Source organism: Camelus ferus, chromosome 10 (assembly GCF_009834535.1).
Source record: "Camelus ferus isolate YT-003-E chromosome 10, BCGSAC_Cfer_1.0, whole genome shotgun sequence".
Taxonomy (NCBI): Eukaryota; Metazoa; Chordata; class Mammalia; order Artiodactyla; family Camelidae; genus Camelus; species Camelus ferus.
In genome coordinates, this window is record NC_045705.1 from 4,496,666 (window position 1) to 4,513,177 (window position 16,512).

The 16,512-nt window shown below is 42.1% G+C and overlaps 1 protein-coding gene across 5 annotated transcripts in view; it reads right to left on the reverse strand.

Moving 5' to 3' along the window:
* Positions 1-16,512, reverse strand: part of ARHGAP42 (Rho GTPase activating protein 42) — a 269,930-nt gene that overhangs the window by 184,633 nt on the left and 68,785 nt on the right. Inside the window, exon 1 of one of the 5 annotated variants that reach the window (XM_032488281.1) lies at positions 12,616-12,638. The exons of the other annotated variants lie outside the window; for them this stretch is intronic. Within the exon in view, the coding sequence (XP_032344172.1) occupies positions 12,616-12,625 (10 nt within the window). The 5' untranslated portion in view covers positions 12,626-12,638. Of the gene's footprint in view, positions 1-12,615; positions 12,639-16,512 lie in introns of those variants that run through there. 5 annotated transcript variants of the gene reach the window in all.

Sequence of the window (16,512 nt, forward strand, 5' to 3'; positions counted from 1 at the left end):
CTATAAATGGAGCATTTATTTAAAAAAGAAAAAAAAAAAAAAGGAATGCTACTGAGGTTGTTGGTAGGAGGGAAAAAAAGTGAACCTTTGATTAGAAAGGTCATCACTGTTAACCTACCCAGACTGTGGAGCAGATAGGAAATATGTTTTTATCAATAAACACACTCTCTGTCCCAAGGTGAATGGCCACCTGAAAAGCTGTTACTAGTAACCTTGTGATTTCTGGGAGACTTTAAGCTAAACATGACTTCAGTCTGAACAAAGTCCAGAGTGTGACTAAATCCGGAAGAAGAATTCTTTATTTGTCGAGAGAATAAAGAAAAGCCCAGAGTAATGAGAAGTGAATCCCTGGGAGGCAAAAGCCTAGGATGCAACCTAACAGTGATTAAGAACAAGGCAGACCCTGGAGCCAGGCGGCCTGCGTGGAAATCCAGGCCCTGCCAGTGACTCATTATGTGAGCATGGGCACAGGTTTTAACTCCTCTGGGCCTCTGTTTCCTCATCTGCAAAGGCTGAGAAACAAGAACGTAACCACCTTGCAGAGTTGTCTTGAAGATTAACTAAATTAACGTTTTCAAAGCATGTAGATCAGAGCTTGGCACTTAACAAGCACTATTTAGGTTTGTTAAATAAAATTAAAAATAAATCAAGCTGACAGTGCCGCACTTAAAGCTTCAAAACGTCCCACCTCTCAGGGCTACTGTGATCGTCCAAGCCAATCCTTCGTGGAAGTCTGTGCCAGGAGGAAAACGTATTTTCCTGGCAGTCATTTTACACTTCATTTAGTATTATCTCCCATGGGTTCAAGTCTGATAACTTGAATGCTTAACTTTTTTTTTTAATTGAAATCTAGTCAGTTTACAATGTTGTGTCAGCTTCTGGTGTACAGCATGTTTCAGTCATACATGAACATACATACATTTCTTTTCATATTCTTTTTCATTATAGGTTACTACAAGATATTGAGTCTAAGTTCCCTGTGCTCTACAGTAGGACCTTGTTGTTAATCTATTTTATACATAGTAATTAGTATCTGCAAATCTCAAACTCCCCATTTATCCCTTACCAACCCCTTTTCCCCTGGTAACCGTAAGTTTGTTCTCTATGTCTGTGAGTCTGTTTCTCTTTTATAAATAAGTTCATTTATGTTCTTTTTTTTTAGATTCCACATATAAGTGATATCATATGGTATTTTTCTTTCTCTTTCTGGCTTACTTCACTTGGAATGACAATCTTTAGGTCCATCCATGTTGCTGCAAATGGCGTTATTTTATTCTATTTTATGGCCGAGTAGTAATTCCACTGTATAAATATACCACAACTTCTTTATCCAGTCATCTGTCGTTGAATGCTTAACATTTAATTCAGGCCATAAGATCTGACAAACACTCTCCCAGACCAATCCTCAGTCAGGTTCTCTGAGCCGTCTTCTTGACTAGGCCTCTACCATGACCCCCGGCCCTCAGTAGGCTTACAGAGCTCAGCGTTAGCAAAAGTCCTGCCACGTTAGCTTGGAGAGAATCCCCTACCCTGAATAGCTGATAGAGTTCCTCGCCCTCCACCTTTGATGCTTAAGTCCTTGGCCTGCCTTCACCAAGATTCCTCCTACCTTGGGGTCTCCTCTTAGTAATTTTCCATCCACTGAGGTCAAGTCCCCGCAAACCCACCTCCGCCCGTCATTCTCCTTGGCTGCAGAGTGGGGCCTGGACTCCCTCCCCTATTGTGAGGCTGTTGACACCTACAGCAACAGCCTTGAACAAAGCCCTCCTTGACATGTCAGCCAGTGTCAGAATCATTTTTTTCCTTGGAGAGAACAAACGGGGCCCGATGCCTAGACGTGACACCAGGACTTACTGTGGTAACCCAGCACACACGACACCCCACGCCCACGTACCAATCGCAGCAAGCACCCACGAGTGAACAGGTCTCCGAACATGTGGCACCACTGGGAACCAAGAACTCACCAATGGCAGTTCTGAAGACCACAGGCCTCGAGCCTCAGAGAGACTTTTAAAACTCGACACATACACACACACACACACAACAGAGAAACTGATTTTTTAAAAATCTTGTTTGAGAAACTAAATCACACACTAGGAAGGGGATGTTAGTACTCACAGACTAACCTCTTCCTACAAGAGGGTTAAAACTTGGGGCCAGCTGCACATGCTACTTAAGAGGCACTGTCACTTTAAGAGGGGAAAGGTCTATGAGCTTATTAATAACAGTTCTGCTTGGGTTCTCAGGAAGAAAGCTGAAAAGAGTCCCCCGAGTGGATTAGTAGTCAACGTGGAAAAACGAAGTCTTCATCAGAACCAGACATCACCAGCTGGCTGTGAGGCCCTGGGCAATCACTCAGCCTTCGCCAGACTCATTTTTCTTACCTGCGCACCAGAGAGTGAATCCTTACCTCAGGGGGTTGCTATAAAGACTGAGTGAGGGCCGTGCCTGGGACCTTAGGCAACTCAGTACATGGCATCGGTTATTATTGTTCAAGCCCACCTCAAAAGGCGGGGAGAGCTGACTGGCCTTCCAGACAGAAGGGCCCCGTGCATGCAAAAGCAGGCGTGTATCCAACAGCACAGAGCTCTGGCTAAGGGGAAAGCAATCGTAACACCATAGCAGAGTTATGAGAAGACAAAAAAGAAAAAGCAGGCGCCTAGGGTAATTTTAAGCCAAGCTGTGTGCGGGTACTCTCCCTGAGAGTCAGGGAAAGCATTCCATTTAAAGTCCCTTTATTTTCCTATGTACACTATAAAGGCCATATGCTACACTGGATCTGAAGTCAGTTCCTACAGCAGAGCTGGGATGGCAGGTGATATGGTGGGTCAGGATGCTTAGGAACCTTGTTCCTTCTCTCCCTCATCACCATGAGTCCCTCTGAGTCTCCCCTCAGCCTCGGGGGGCCATCTGGAAGCTCCGTCCTAGGGAACTCCTGACACAAAGCCCCACATTTCTTCTAGACCATTCTTTGCTTCCCAAGGCCTTGCTCCCTACCAAGAAAGGTAAGCCCTTTGTCCTTTCACCGAGATCACAGTGACTATTCGATAAAAATTCCCGTCCCCAAACAAAAACACAGTAGTCCCTCTGTCAGTACAGCCAAGTGACTGAGAGCAGGGGCTCTCGTGGGAGAGCACATCTTAGCTTCCAGCTTCTACGAATCAGTGTCACGACTGGGCACAGGTTTCCTAACCTCTCTGTACCTCATCTGTTAAGTGGAACAGAACCCATCCTCAGGGTTATTATGAGGAATAAATATAGGAATTAACACAGATGAAGCACTCAGAACAGCGTCTGACACACGGCTAAGCACGTCAGGTGAGTTGGCTCTCTCCAGGTGGAACATCTCAGGAAAGAAAGCAAAAGGTAAAATTTCAGGAATGAAGGTGGCAGCTGTTAGAACTTAGACAACCCTGGACGCTGCTCAGTAAGACAGGCTATTGACTGCAGTTTCAAACTCTCTCTTGGTGCGCTGCAATCACGCCGTGACACAGACAACCTGATTATTCAGCATTTCCGTGCAAGCGATGGGTGTCGACTTCAACGCTGGATGGAATCAAGAATGCGTGAGTGATTCCTTCATAATTTTTTTTTAAGCAAAATGAGACAGGACTGTCCAAGCAAATATGGTTCTCAACTAGTTCAGATAATTCCAGAAATAGAGGGGAAGTTCAAAAAGCATTTTCAACTTCGAGGGTCTGGGTTCCTGATTTTCCTTTTATTTGTTCTCATTTTCCAAAAACCAAAGCAATGATAAGGTCAGAAACGTTACCAACATAAAGAATTTCCGATACTTTCTGGCAGTAACATTGCTCGGTCTGAAAAACGAGGAAGCCAGCGCTCACTTTTAAGCTTGGCTCCATCTCCTACTGAGTGCAATTCCGATCGAGAAAGTACAGCACCTTCCACTGACCTGTAATTCCACGAAATGCACGATTCCCGAACCACTTAAAGTTTCTAAGCGATGGCCAGATGCAAAAACAGAAATACTCGTTCTAAACCCTTTTTAATTGACTCACATCAGATTATACAGATCCTGAAGTTAAAACCTAATTAAGTTCTTAAACTATGTTATTGAATTTTAAAGTATCTAATTGTGTATTTCTACCCAACTATCAGAACTTGAAGACAAGTAAGATAAAGATCCCAGTCGGAGCCACCCTGGCTGCATTCTAAGGTGAGGCATAGACGCGTAACATTTACTAGCTAGTCAAGTCGTACATAGTAAAGATGCTACAGGTGTCACCCATACCACATCCTTCCTATTTACCTAAGAATTTACTGCAAGAAGTTAAGCATAGGGTGTCTTCACCTGTATTCACATTATAACTTGGAAGAAATTACAGTAGGCTTTCATTAGTCAGCAATGTTTTTACTTCAAAGAGTTAATCCGTGATGAGATGATGCTAATGAAACACTAAAACTTCATTTCATTAGAAACACTTCATCCTCATTAGAGAAATACAAAACACTTAGTAAATATTTAATCACAGCTCTTCTTACCCGTAGACCTAAGAGCTGGAGTTCCCTGCCACTTTAGAAGTGTCAGTGGAATTACTTTCCCAGTGCCAGCTGAGTAGGTGAGCTGTATTTATGTCAGAACGCGTACAGCCAGCCAGTCCACTGGTAAAAGGCAGTCCTCTGAGGTTAGATTTACGCAAGTCTCACAGGAGCAATATATCCAGACATTTTGTCTTCACCCCACCATGCAGAAGGCAGACTGTATGAAGCAATGGGAATACAAAGGTAAAAAAAGGATACATCCTTCCCTCCAAAAAGGCACAGTCCAGTAGGAATGGGAAGCACGTAAATGAGTCATATCAGAGGACAAGGGACAAAGTCTCCGACAGAGGCAGTAACTACATCATCACCACGGAGAGCACTCTGTGCCTGATACTTTTCCAAGCACTTAATGTCAATTACACCGTCAATCCTCACAGCAGCCACGGAAAGCAGGTATCATCACTCCCATTTTACAGATGAAGAAACTGAGGCACAGAGAGGTTAAGTGACTTCCCTGAGGTCGTTCAAGCTAGTAAATAACTGAGCAAGAATTTCAACGCAGGGGGCCTGGTCCCAGAATCCCCACTCATCCACAGCTCCACACTGCTGCTCCACACACAGGGGCAGCAGGTAAGAAGGCACTATCAGTTTGGCTGGAGCGCATGGGGGAAGGCTTCTCAGAGGAATCAATGAAACAGGGACTTGAAAGACATGACGATACACAGGGCAAGGCCAAATTAACGAGATGCTTGGAGCCTTTCAACAGGCAGCTTCTACCTACATATCCAACCACCTCAGCAAGCTGAGGCACTGGTTACCACCAGGAACAAACCAGCCAGTCCCTTGTACTTATTTTTATATCGTGACTCCACCTTCTTGGGATATACCCTTCTCCCAAGTTCTCTTTCAGGATCTCTCTCTTCCAAGTCCCCATTTCCTCCAAAAGGCTCTTCCTGACCCCTTCCAACTCGGCACTGTCCTCTCCTTCGCAGCTCCCACTACATGTTGTGACCTTCCTGCTGGGCTTTCTCTATGTTACCTTCTATCCAGTTACCCATAAACCTAGGTTATCCGTCTTCTTTTAAATAGCGTTGTAAAGGTAGAAAACTTTACCACCTATGAACACGACCCAAGTATCCACCGCCACATCTTGTACACAACAGGAGCTCAACTGTTGAGGCCAGTAATTTCCGCGAGGTGGGTAAATCCTCCGAACTTCCGGATGCCTTTCTCCTCCCCTTCTTCCTGCTCATGCTGTTATAAGCCCCTAATATGGCTTTTTCATCCACTTGTAAAACACGAGTTATCCACTTCCCAAAATAATAAGATGTTTTACCATTTACGAGAGGCTGTTATATACATTTACAATAATGAGAGCAATAATGTTGGTTAAGATGTTTTCACCCTTTCAAAGTTCCTACATTATTCTTAATTCTCACACAGCGATGAGGGCTGAAGCTCTGAAAAGGAATAACTTAATTTGCCCAGAGTCTCAGAACTGTATTCCAACCTGTTCAGGTCCTCTGCTTCCCAAACTGGATTCTCTTCCCACTACATACCATAGCCAATTCCCAAAAAGTAACAAGCGTTAAAAACCAGAGAGGGTGTGGCTTTTAGGCATCTACTTACCTACTGTATACGTTCTAAGATAATAAGACTCACTGCATTGGACCACGTGACAGTGACCGAGGGGTGTTTATTAGCATGGAATAAGCTTGCAACAAACATACATTAGATGGTCTCAAAGTCAAAGGAAATGCACATTCATTCTTGTCCTTTCTGATGCCACACGGTAACTGAATAAGGTTCTAGGTATTAAGCTCCTTAAAGGTGGGTATATGCACTCTCCATCTCTCTTTGCCCTTACTGCCCAAAAGAAAACAGACACCAAAGAGACCAGAGGGACCAGGAAGAGAAGAGTGTACGCCAACTACTGTCACATTCATACTGTAAGAACCCACTGGAGATAAATTACTGAAAAGCTTACGGTCCTGGGAACATGCCTGAGTTAACTGCAAGCCTTCACGTAATAAAAAACATGCCACACATTACACAGGAGAATATGTCAAGGAATTACCAAGTAAGCCTTGGTTTTTAATACCTGCAGCTATGTTGTAAATGTTCTGTCAGAGAACTGCAAGTGTCAGGTTGTTAGACGGAGAAAAGTCAGAGGTAAAGGACACTGGGTGTGTGGCAAAGTTTTGGGGAAAAAAAAAACAAAACATAAACACAAACGATGAGAACTTCTTGTCAATAAAAATCATCCCTATGGCTCTTATTTGAACAAAATTTGAAAATGCCCACTTTGCTCTTTTCTAGTTTACATAAATGGCTAGAAAATCATGTTATCCGATATTATCAGTGAAAGACAAGTCTTACCAAAGAAGGCTCAGGATGAAGCGTGGTACAGTAATCACTCAATAAATGGACAGTGAGCTGAAGTGAAGTGAACTGAGTGACTTAACAGTAATGGGATCAAGGAATCCTCCTTCCCTGAAGGCCTAGAGAAACACTGCCACGTCCCCGGGAGGTGACTGGAGACAGTCACCAGAGGACAATGGGGCACTGAAGCCATTCCTCATCCCCCTGGAAATGCAAAAAGTCACAGACTTCTCCAGGCCGCTGAACAACCCTGCTGTAGTCTAGGACGGAACAACGTGGCTCCCCGGCTTCAGCTGGCCTCAATCATTTCGACCTCAGCTATGTACTCGGGGTCTCATTCCTGCATCCTTTTTTGCAGTGGATCCGTCCACCCTTCTGGCAGGCAATACAAGTCAGAGCATCTGTTTTCGGTGATGAACTAGAGTCTTATGCGAGGAACATGCTCAGATACGAGAAGAAATCCTTCTTTAGAATCAATCATTCTTTGATGTCATGGACCAAGTGTGCACAAGACTCGGACAGACACAGATGCCAATCCAGGGGCCATCACTTCCTGCAACATGTCTCAGCAAGCACTTAGCCTCTCTGAATCTCAGGCCCGTCATGCACAAAAGGAAGATACTAATCTCTTATAAGACCATCATGCATGTTACATGAAATGGACTTAGCACAGTGTCAGGTATAGAACAGAAACTTCAAATTCTGGTCCTCCACAAATGTCAACTATTAAACCACTATTTATCATGATGGAAAGTGCAGAAAATGAAATGTTTTCACTGTAAGCATAACATATTTAATCTGTGTATTAAATTACTATCTTCAGGAGAGCTTCAGTGAAAATAAACAGCAGTGCTGGCCTCTAATGAAGACCAAACAGTTTGTAATCCCATAAATGATATGCGTCTGGCAAGCAGTTCCAGAAGATTCCAGCCTAAAAACAACAAACAGGAACCAACACTTGGCCAGATTTTATCCACAGTTTCTATAAAGCTACAAATTCCATAAAAATTAAAAACGAAAAACCACAAAGACTTCACTGTTGCTACAACCCAACTTTAAAAATAGAAAGCTCAAAGGATGAAGTAAACCAGCCATCTTCCCACCCCGGGGGGGAAACACTTGGGGGGTGGGGGGCTAAGGAAATAATAATGGCACATGCAGTTTCTCCGAAGTCCCTTCCTGCCGCAATCAGCATTCCTTCGCCACCTCCTTTGAGATTTCCCTTCCTCACACTCTTTCCTTCAGGAGGGTTTATCTTTAGCCACCTTGTTTTATCTCAATACATGTTTTCTCATAAAAAGTCCTATCTATCTATCCATATGCAGGCAACTCGTAAGTGGTAATTTAAGTCTGGATGCTGGAATTCCAAGTAAAATATTATGAAGTATCTCCCTTGCCTTTGCTTGATTTAACTAAACAACAGTGAGTTATCCAACATGGAGAACCCTGGAGTTTTCCTCATCTTCCCAGCCACACAGGCATGGCCTGGCACGTTGTCCTGGACTTGCTGGTCGACATTCCCACTCATCATCCTCTTCCTTGGTCCAATCACTGTTTGCTGGGCATCTACAACTTAACACTCTTATCAACAGCTCTGATAATGCGAAGTGTTCAGTGTTCTAGCTTCACTCCCAGCCCTCCCTGTTTTCTCCAGGTCACCTGAAGCATCTATCTACTCAAGAAAATGACTCTGGAAGAGCACTGGGTGTTCGCTTATCCTTCACGTCACATATCAGCCTACTTCCAACTCTTAAAACTTACTTCCTTTTTCCATCAACTCCTTCCTGGCATCACATGCCAAAATAAAATCAAGATTTGACTCGTTTAATTTCCTTTTAAAAGCAGCACACTAAATTGTTACCTCCTAGGCAATTCCAGCATAGCATCTTTCCTCTGTGTCTTTCAGGCCATCTTTTTTCTTTGCACCTTCAATCTAAACAGTCAGTCTAAATTTCAATCTATATTTCAAACAGACTAATCTAAATTTCAACTCCCTCTACATACACAAAGTCATTCTTCATGTTTGGACACAGCCCTTTGTCTCTGCCGTGACCTTCAGATGCCTTCAAATAAATTGGTACTCGCGGTTCCACTGCGAGGCTGGATTATACCTTACAGCAGCATCTGGCTTTATTTGAGGATGGGACATGTAGCAGCTTCCTTGAGTCCTTTCAAAGCACCTTTCAGACCTCCCTCTTTCTAGATTAATCCAAAAGCTACTCTAAATAATCCACCAGGGCAACACATCTGCTGATTTAGATACCAAATACTGACATGGCTTATTGTGCACAGCAGTGGGCCAGGAGTTCAGAAAGCCATGGATACTCTCAGTGTACCTTCCTGGTGCTACAACTTAAATGAGAACACTGGAAAGACGCTAGCTAGCTAAGTAGTTTTATCCTACTTTACATTTTTTTAAAACGCACATATTGTGGGTACAGCAGAATTTATATGAATTAACTTGTATCTTGTTATTTCCACTAAGGCAGCTAGTTTGGGCCACGTTTCCAGACCACTGAGGGTACAATTCTCCCCACCTCTGACAGAAGATTTTGAGATGTACTACGCTACTGTAATCTAGCTCCTTTTTGAATGTCTACTAACATACCCCACATTATAATTATATTACTATACATATCTGTGTCTAAGTCCCATAACCCTCACCAAACAGTAGGCCCCTGGAGGGCAGAGAACCTCTCCAGTCTTTACTGCCTCTGGCATAGGGCCTTGAAAACAGGAAGCTGTTAAACAGAATACAATGCAAGAATTCAGAGTATTTAGGAAAGGTACAGTAAGGCCTTTCAGGAACTGGCAAAGAGCAATTAGAAATAAGAAGCCAGGTGGTTAGACTCACACCTGCCTCTAGCTATAAAAGATGCTATGGGAACAGAGGATCCCCAGCCCCATACCTAACGATCTGGACGTCAAGTCAAGTAGGTGAGATCAGTGGGTCAGAGAGAATGGCTGGAAGGTTCTTTTGTTTAGGATCTGTTGGCAAGCTTTGCAAAAAGCAACGCAGTGGAAGCTGACAAAAGCAGCCCAGATGTTTTAGGTGCAAACCTAAAACTCAGCTTTGCTATAGAAGAATTCCACTTCTAAAAAGAATTCTGGTGAACTCATCAAGCTTGATGGGGAGAGCGTTCAGTTTAAAAACAAAAAACAAAAACCTGAAAGTTCCACAAACTTACATCACTAGAGAGAAAGCTCATGCGGGATTTTATGTCCTTGCCTCATCTTCTAATACTAAGAATTTCCATTAAAAAGAACACGGGCAAGGATTCTGGTGTCAGAAAGATGACTGGTATTGCCACATGGGCAAGTTATTTAAGCTCTTCAAGTTTCAATTTACTTATGAGTAAAATGAGGATAATATTAACATACCTACTTCGTAAGACTGCTGCAATGACCAAATGAAATCACGCGTGGAAAGGGCTCACTCAGCACATAGAGCTTTCAAACCATCGTAAGTATAACTACTGTTGTTTCTAAGGAGGAAATGAGGCAGGAGAGGAGAGAAGGGGACAGGGCACGACCATTTAAAGAATGACCCAGAAGTCAGCCCCCAGATGGTGGAAGATTCGACTCCCAGGCGACCTTGAGCTTCATTATACACTCCCTGTAACACAACAGCTGCTAAATGGCCCTCCCACAGGTGCCAGGACAGGTTCAAGTCTGCCCATAAAAGGTCAAAAAGTGGGTGATGGCCCAGTTCCCGGGAATCCCAGCCCCTTCCCTGAAGTCATTGGAATAATCCTCCCACTTGTCAGCATAGGAAGTTACTGAGCCCATAAAAAGTAGGGACCCCGCACCCGTGGCCTTTCTCTTGCCTTTTGAGAAGGCTCGCGTGCTGTCTATGGAGAGTGCATCTCTCTGAATAAATCTGCCTTCCCTCTACTATGGCTCGCTCTTGAATTCTTTCCTGCATGAAGCCAAGGACCCTTACTTGATGGGCTGCATCCCAGGGACTTGCCTGGGACCTGGGACATGAACATCCTCTCACAACCCATTTTACCGGTATCAGAAATCCTTGACTAAAAAGACATATTATCCTTGGCTCCTGGTTACTAGACGTATGTTAAGCTTGCCTCTCAGGACCTAAAAGATAATTCTCCATTACATGATGATAGCAAATTCCATGCAGCCAAAGCGCCTGCCAACCAAGGAAGCACTAAAGTGACACCAAACAGCATCACAGTTAGTCGTCTCTATTCCAAAAGGTAAGTTTGCCATTTACATAAGTGCATTTTCCCATCGGCACTTTAGCATCATGCACCATTAAGAAAAGTCATACAACGCTCATTGCCTCTGACAAAACTTCAAAGTATCATCGCAGTGATTCATGGCTATCTGCACTCCAGTATTCCTTAAGAAAACACGGCTAGACCCAAGAATGAAATCCGCTTAAACAAGCAAAGAAACAATCTAACATATGTGAACCTCCAAAAATATTCTCAGCTCAATTTAAATGGAGTGATGAGCTTAGAATGTGGCTATAGCATTAAGTGGCTGGCTATGTTTATTGTGGCTGCATGTTTGGGTTTTCACTCTTGTATTTTTATTTGTTTTCTTTGGCCAAACAAAAGCGTATAATATGGCTATACACGAACAGCATGGTTATGGCAAAGTAACTTTCTCACATAACAACACGACTAACATCCCCTTAAAAATCGGAAATACTTTAGAATGAACTGTAACTGAAAGCCGAATACATAAGCCTCTGTCTTGGACAAGATGGGGAAGGATGTTGGCATCGTGCCTTGTTCTTCCAAAACGGACACAAAAGAACAACACTGCAAAACAAGGTCGAGCCTGGGCTGCCAGAGAAGTAAGGGCACAAAGATGATTATTCTCCATTTATACAATGTTGTTTTGCAAGTTGTTTTCAATAAACTTGCTATCCCACATGTTTACAGACTTCATTTTTCTGCTCTCCTATCTCATTTTGAAACATTAAAGCAGTGTTTCAGACTGTTTCAGGAAAACTTGCACTTTAACACTGTAGTTTCCATTCTGCACCTTTAGAACCAACACCCCATCCCATCTTTAAGGTATCACAATCCAGACAATTTTGGTGGGATAATTTAGAACAAAAAAGTAATGAAATACTGTAAGTTCCAAGTGTTCTGCTTTCAATAAACTGACCTAGCTATAGTCATCTCACCATCTTAAATACACATGGTGAGATTTTTCAAATCATATTTTTATCCCTTATGTCACTGGAACCCTACTGGGCTAACAGACAAGTAGATAATTACCTACATTTTAGAGATGAGAAAACCAAGGCCCGAGGTTAAGTGACTTTTCAAAGCAACAGAATCAGAGCTGGAACCTTAATCGCCACTCCAGGTCAACCCTCCTCTTTCCAAACCATCTTAAATAAATAATCCTCATACACCTGCAATTCCACCATACTGGGCTTAGACCAGGAGTAAACATTTTTAAAATTTTTTACCAGATCATTTACAGTTCCCCCTTTCTTGACATTTTTTTCAGTTCTCTGGAGCTTCCTGTATCTCCATTAGGTAACTAGTGTCACTGCTGGTGTATCGTATACTTACACAGGAATGGTCATTATAAAAATGCAGTTAAGCGAGTGGCTTTAAACACACAAGGCACATTATTTTTATTCAGGGATAATTAATTACTCATCAAAAAACACAAAGATTCATCTCAACCTTTTATCCCCGAAACTAAAACTCATTCACATAAACACCATGCTGTTCGAGTTACCGACACGCATCTCCACGATCCATCCAGTCAGCAGCCGCCCGCTGTTCATCCGAATAGCAGAGACTTTTATTTAGCAATCAGAGCTGAGGAATTCCAACTGTGGCAACTTGTGCAACTATGTCTGGCTTGAGAGCTTCCCACACTCTGGAAGACATGCTGTCTCTAATTATTTTATTGCTGCAAATAAAGGGACTTTTCATACAAACGCTACACACGATTTAGGCCAGGCTGTTATTAGACAGCACACAGCCAGCCCATGATGAAGCCACTATTCAATTCAAAACTTATTACATATGTGCCTTTCAACCCTTCTTACCTGGTATTTTTTATTTATGTCAAAACTTATTAACGTTAGTTACTCAGCTACTAACATTTCAAGGTGCTGTAACTTTTACTTACCAGGGTTTACACATTCTAAGATGCTAAACTGTAAGCCCCCAGCCCAATTTTTGCAATATTAATATAAAAACAGCACAACTTTGGCTCCGTGAGTCCCAGGGCATCTTTATATTTTTATTTCACTCAGTCGTACTGGACAACAGCATCTGTCACAGCATCGGACATTGTCAAGTAAAGCAAAGCACGGTCCCTAACCTCCAGGAGCTAATAAACTTTGACACATTCTGACTATACTTCAATTTAAAAAAAATAATAATTAATTACATTAAAAAAGGAGCTAACAACCTAACAAAACAAACGGCACACAGCACACTGCCTCAATCACCTTTTCCTACCTCTGAATGCCACAAAAACTCAACACCAGGAAAAGCCTGTTCCAGAAACATTTGATCTCTGTTGTCCCTAGCCACTATGAGAGGGGGAAATAAGAAATCAGCTTTTTCCAGCTTAGCTTCTCATTCCTTAGGCACAGAATGGGCCTGGAACCTTCAGGCCACCCAGTCCCTTGGGCCTGTTTCTGGGCTCCAGGCCTAAGACAGGAGCTGCACGGGGCTTCCAGCTGCTGTGTGCTCGCTCACGAAAGCCACCTGAGACCACCAGAAATGCTAGAACCGTGGGAGTGTGGGCAACGTTTTAACGTTTTAACTCCGGACAGTGAATAAGGCGGGCACTGTAATCTCTCTCTGTATTTTCAGGAAGAAAAGTCCTGAGAAGAGAGATAAACTGAGAAGTGAAATTGTGTATTCTGTTTATCTGATCCACGTGCTCCCTGACCTGAACTTTTTAAGTATAAAAAAAATTCTCTATAATTTAAGACTCACATTCGGTTCCAATGCAGCGCAGTTCAAAGAGCCAGCCCACTGTGCGTCAAGGTCAGCGACGCTCATGGTAAATGAACTACACTTTGTGCACTGGTTAACACAAGGCTGGGACACAGGTAAGCACCGTCTTCGGCTGATTAATATAGTCACATCAGAATAGTGAAGGGTACAGCCTAGACTTCTCTCTGAGAACCCCTAGAAATCATGCCTACGAAGTCATGACTAACACCCGCCACTGCAGCAACATTGCAAAAAGTCACACAGAATAGCAGACTAACATAGCATCTACCTTATTAGCTCATTTCAATGAAATGAAATGGTGTATTTCTTCAATCACAACCTCTCGGAACCAAGAGAATAAAGTTAAGTACTGACCAAGTAGAAGACCTTGGGGTTTCAACTCTAATGAATTGTAAACCTGATACATAATCAGCGTATCACATACACGTAAACGGCAGTTTATAAAGGGCTTGAGAGATTTTCTTCCTAAATACCTCGATGGTTATCCCGGAAACAAATCTTTGTGTGATGTACCTGCACCATGGAGAAACTGTCTGCTTATTAAGCAAGTGTAAATTTTAACCCCACATCAGTTGCAACTGCACTAAGTTCTAAAACAGTTAAGTATAAATTGAGTTTCCTATTGAAAATATTATGAAGCAATAGATGAAAAAAATAAAGTGGTTCATTTTATCAAAACGTTCCCACAGGGGCTCATTTAGTCAATCAAACGGTATGTATTACTTCCTTATCCGTGAAACTCCTACATCACTGGGTCTACAGAGACCCCACTTCCTGTCACCCAGACACTTTGGCTAAGAACTGGAGTGATCTGCAATGTCAGACTGCTCCTTGACTCCTACAGAACGGTGGACAACAAATTCTGCAGAATTAAAGACACTGAAGGAGCTACTTTCTCTGGCCCCACTCAAGCAGGTCTGAGGAGTCTGTCAACTTGTCTAACCACTTCATGGAGAACCACCTCTGGATCTTAAAGGCAGTGCAAGGTGACTGCTGACAGTATATACCAGCTAGCTAAAAATCACTCAAGTAAGTGAGAATTTATTTAGATCTTTTTCCCTCAAGTTAAGAAGAAATTGGTACTTGAGTTATCTAAACGCAGCCTCACTCCCTCACTCCCTTCGGGTCTTTAAATGTCACCTTCTCAGCAAGGTCCTGCAACTAATCAAACCTACATGTGCCCCTACAGAACACGACCCCAAGCACACACACTCACATTTAATAATCACTTTCCCCAATTTATCTTGCTCAGTAGCATCTTCACCATCTAACCTATGACATATTTCTTTGGATTTATATTTTTTTGAGGTAACATTGGTTTTAACACTGGTTTCACGTATACATTATATTTTGACTTTTATATACACTGCAGTGTGCTCACCACCGAAAGTTTAATTTCCATTCGTCACCATACAACTGACCCCTACTACTGACTTCACCTTCCCCCGGCCTCCCATTCCTTCTGGTAATGACACTTCAGTCTCTGTATCTACGTGTTTGCTTTTGTTTTGCTTGTTCATTTATTTATTTATTATATATATGTATATATTCCACATATGAGTGAACTCATACAGAATTTGTCTCTCTCTGACTTTTTTCAGTTGGGTTAATACCCTCAAGGTGTATCCATATTGCTACAAATTGGCAAGATTTCATCTTGTTTTTAATGGCTGAGTAGAATTCATATATATACATATATGAATTATATATATATATATATATACACACCACATTTTCTGTATTCATTAATCCGTCAATGGGCACTTAGGTTATTTCCATGTCTAACCAACTGTAATTAATGCTGTGATGAATACTAGGGTGTATGTATCTTTTCAAATTAGTGTTTCTGTATTCTTCTGGTAAATATCTAGAAGTGGAATAGCTAGATTATATGGTAGTTCTATTCTTTGTAATTTTTCGAATTATATTTGCACCAACAGTGTATGACGGTTCCCTTTTTTCCACATCCTCCCCAACACCTGTTAATTCTTGCCTTTTTGATAACAGCCATTGTAATGAGCATGAGGTGACATCTCATGGTGGTTTTGATCTGCATTTTCCTAATAATTTGTGACATTGAGCATCTTATCACTTCCTTTACATCTTCTTTAGAAAAATGCCTCTTCAGATCCTCTGCTCATTTTTAAATCAGGTTGTTTGGTTTTTTGTTCTTGAGTTGTATGAGTTCCTTGGATAGTAACCCCTTATTGGATATACAATTTGCAAATATCTTCTCCCATTCAGGAGGTTGTCTGTTTTACTGTCGATTTCCTTCGCTAGGCAGAAGCTTTTTACTTTGATGTTGTCTCATTTGTTTAAGGTTGCTTTTGTTTCCTTGCCTAAGGAGACATATCTTAAAAAAAGGCACTGCTTATACGAATGTCAAAGCTGTCCGGTTATACATAAATACCATAAATATATACTGTTTATTGAAGAGACTGCCCTTTTTGACATTGTTTATTCTTTGCCTCCTTTGTCATAAATCAATTGTCCGTATATGTGTAGCTCCATTTCTGGGCTCTCGATTCTGTTGAATTGATCTGTGTATTTGTATTTATGGCAACACCATGCTGTTTTGATTACTATAGCTTTCCAATATAATTTGAAATCAGTGAGTATGGTACCTCCACTTTTTATCTTTCTTCTCAGGTTTGCT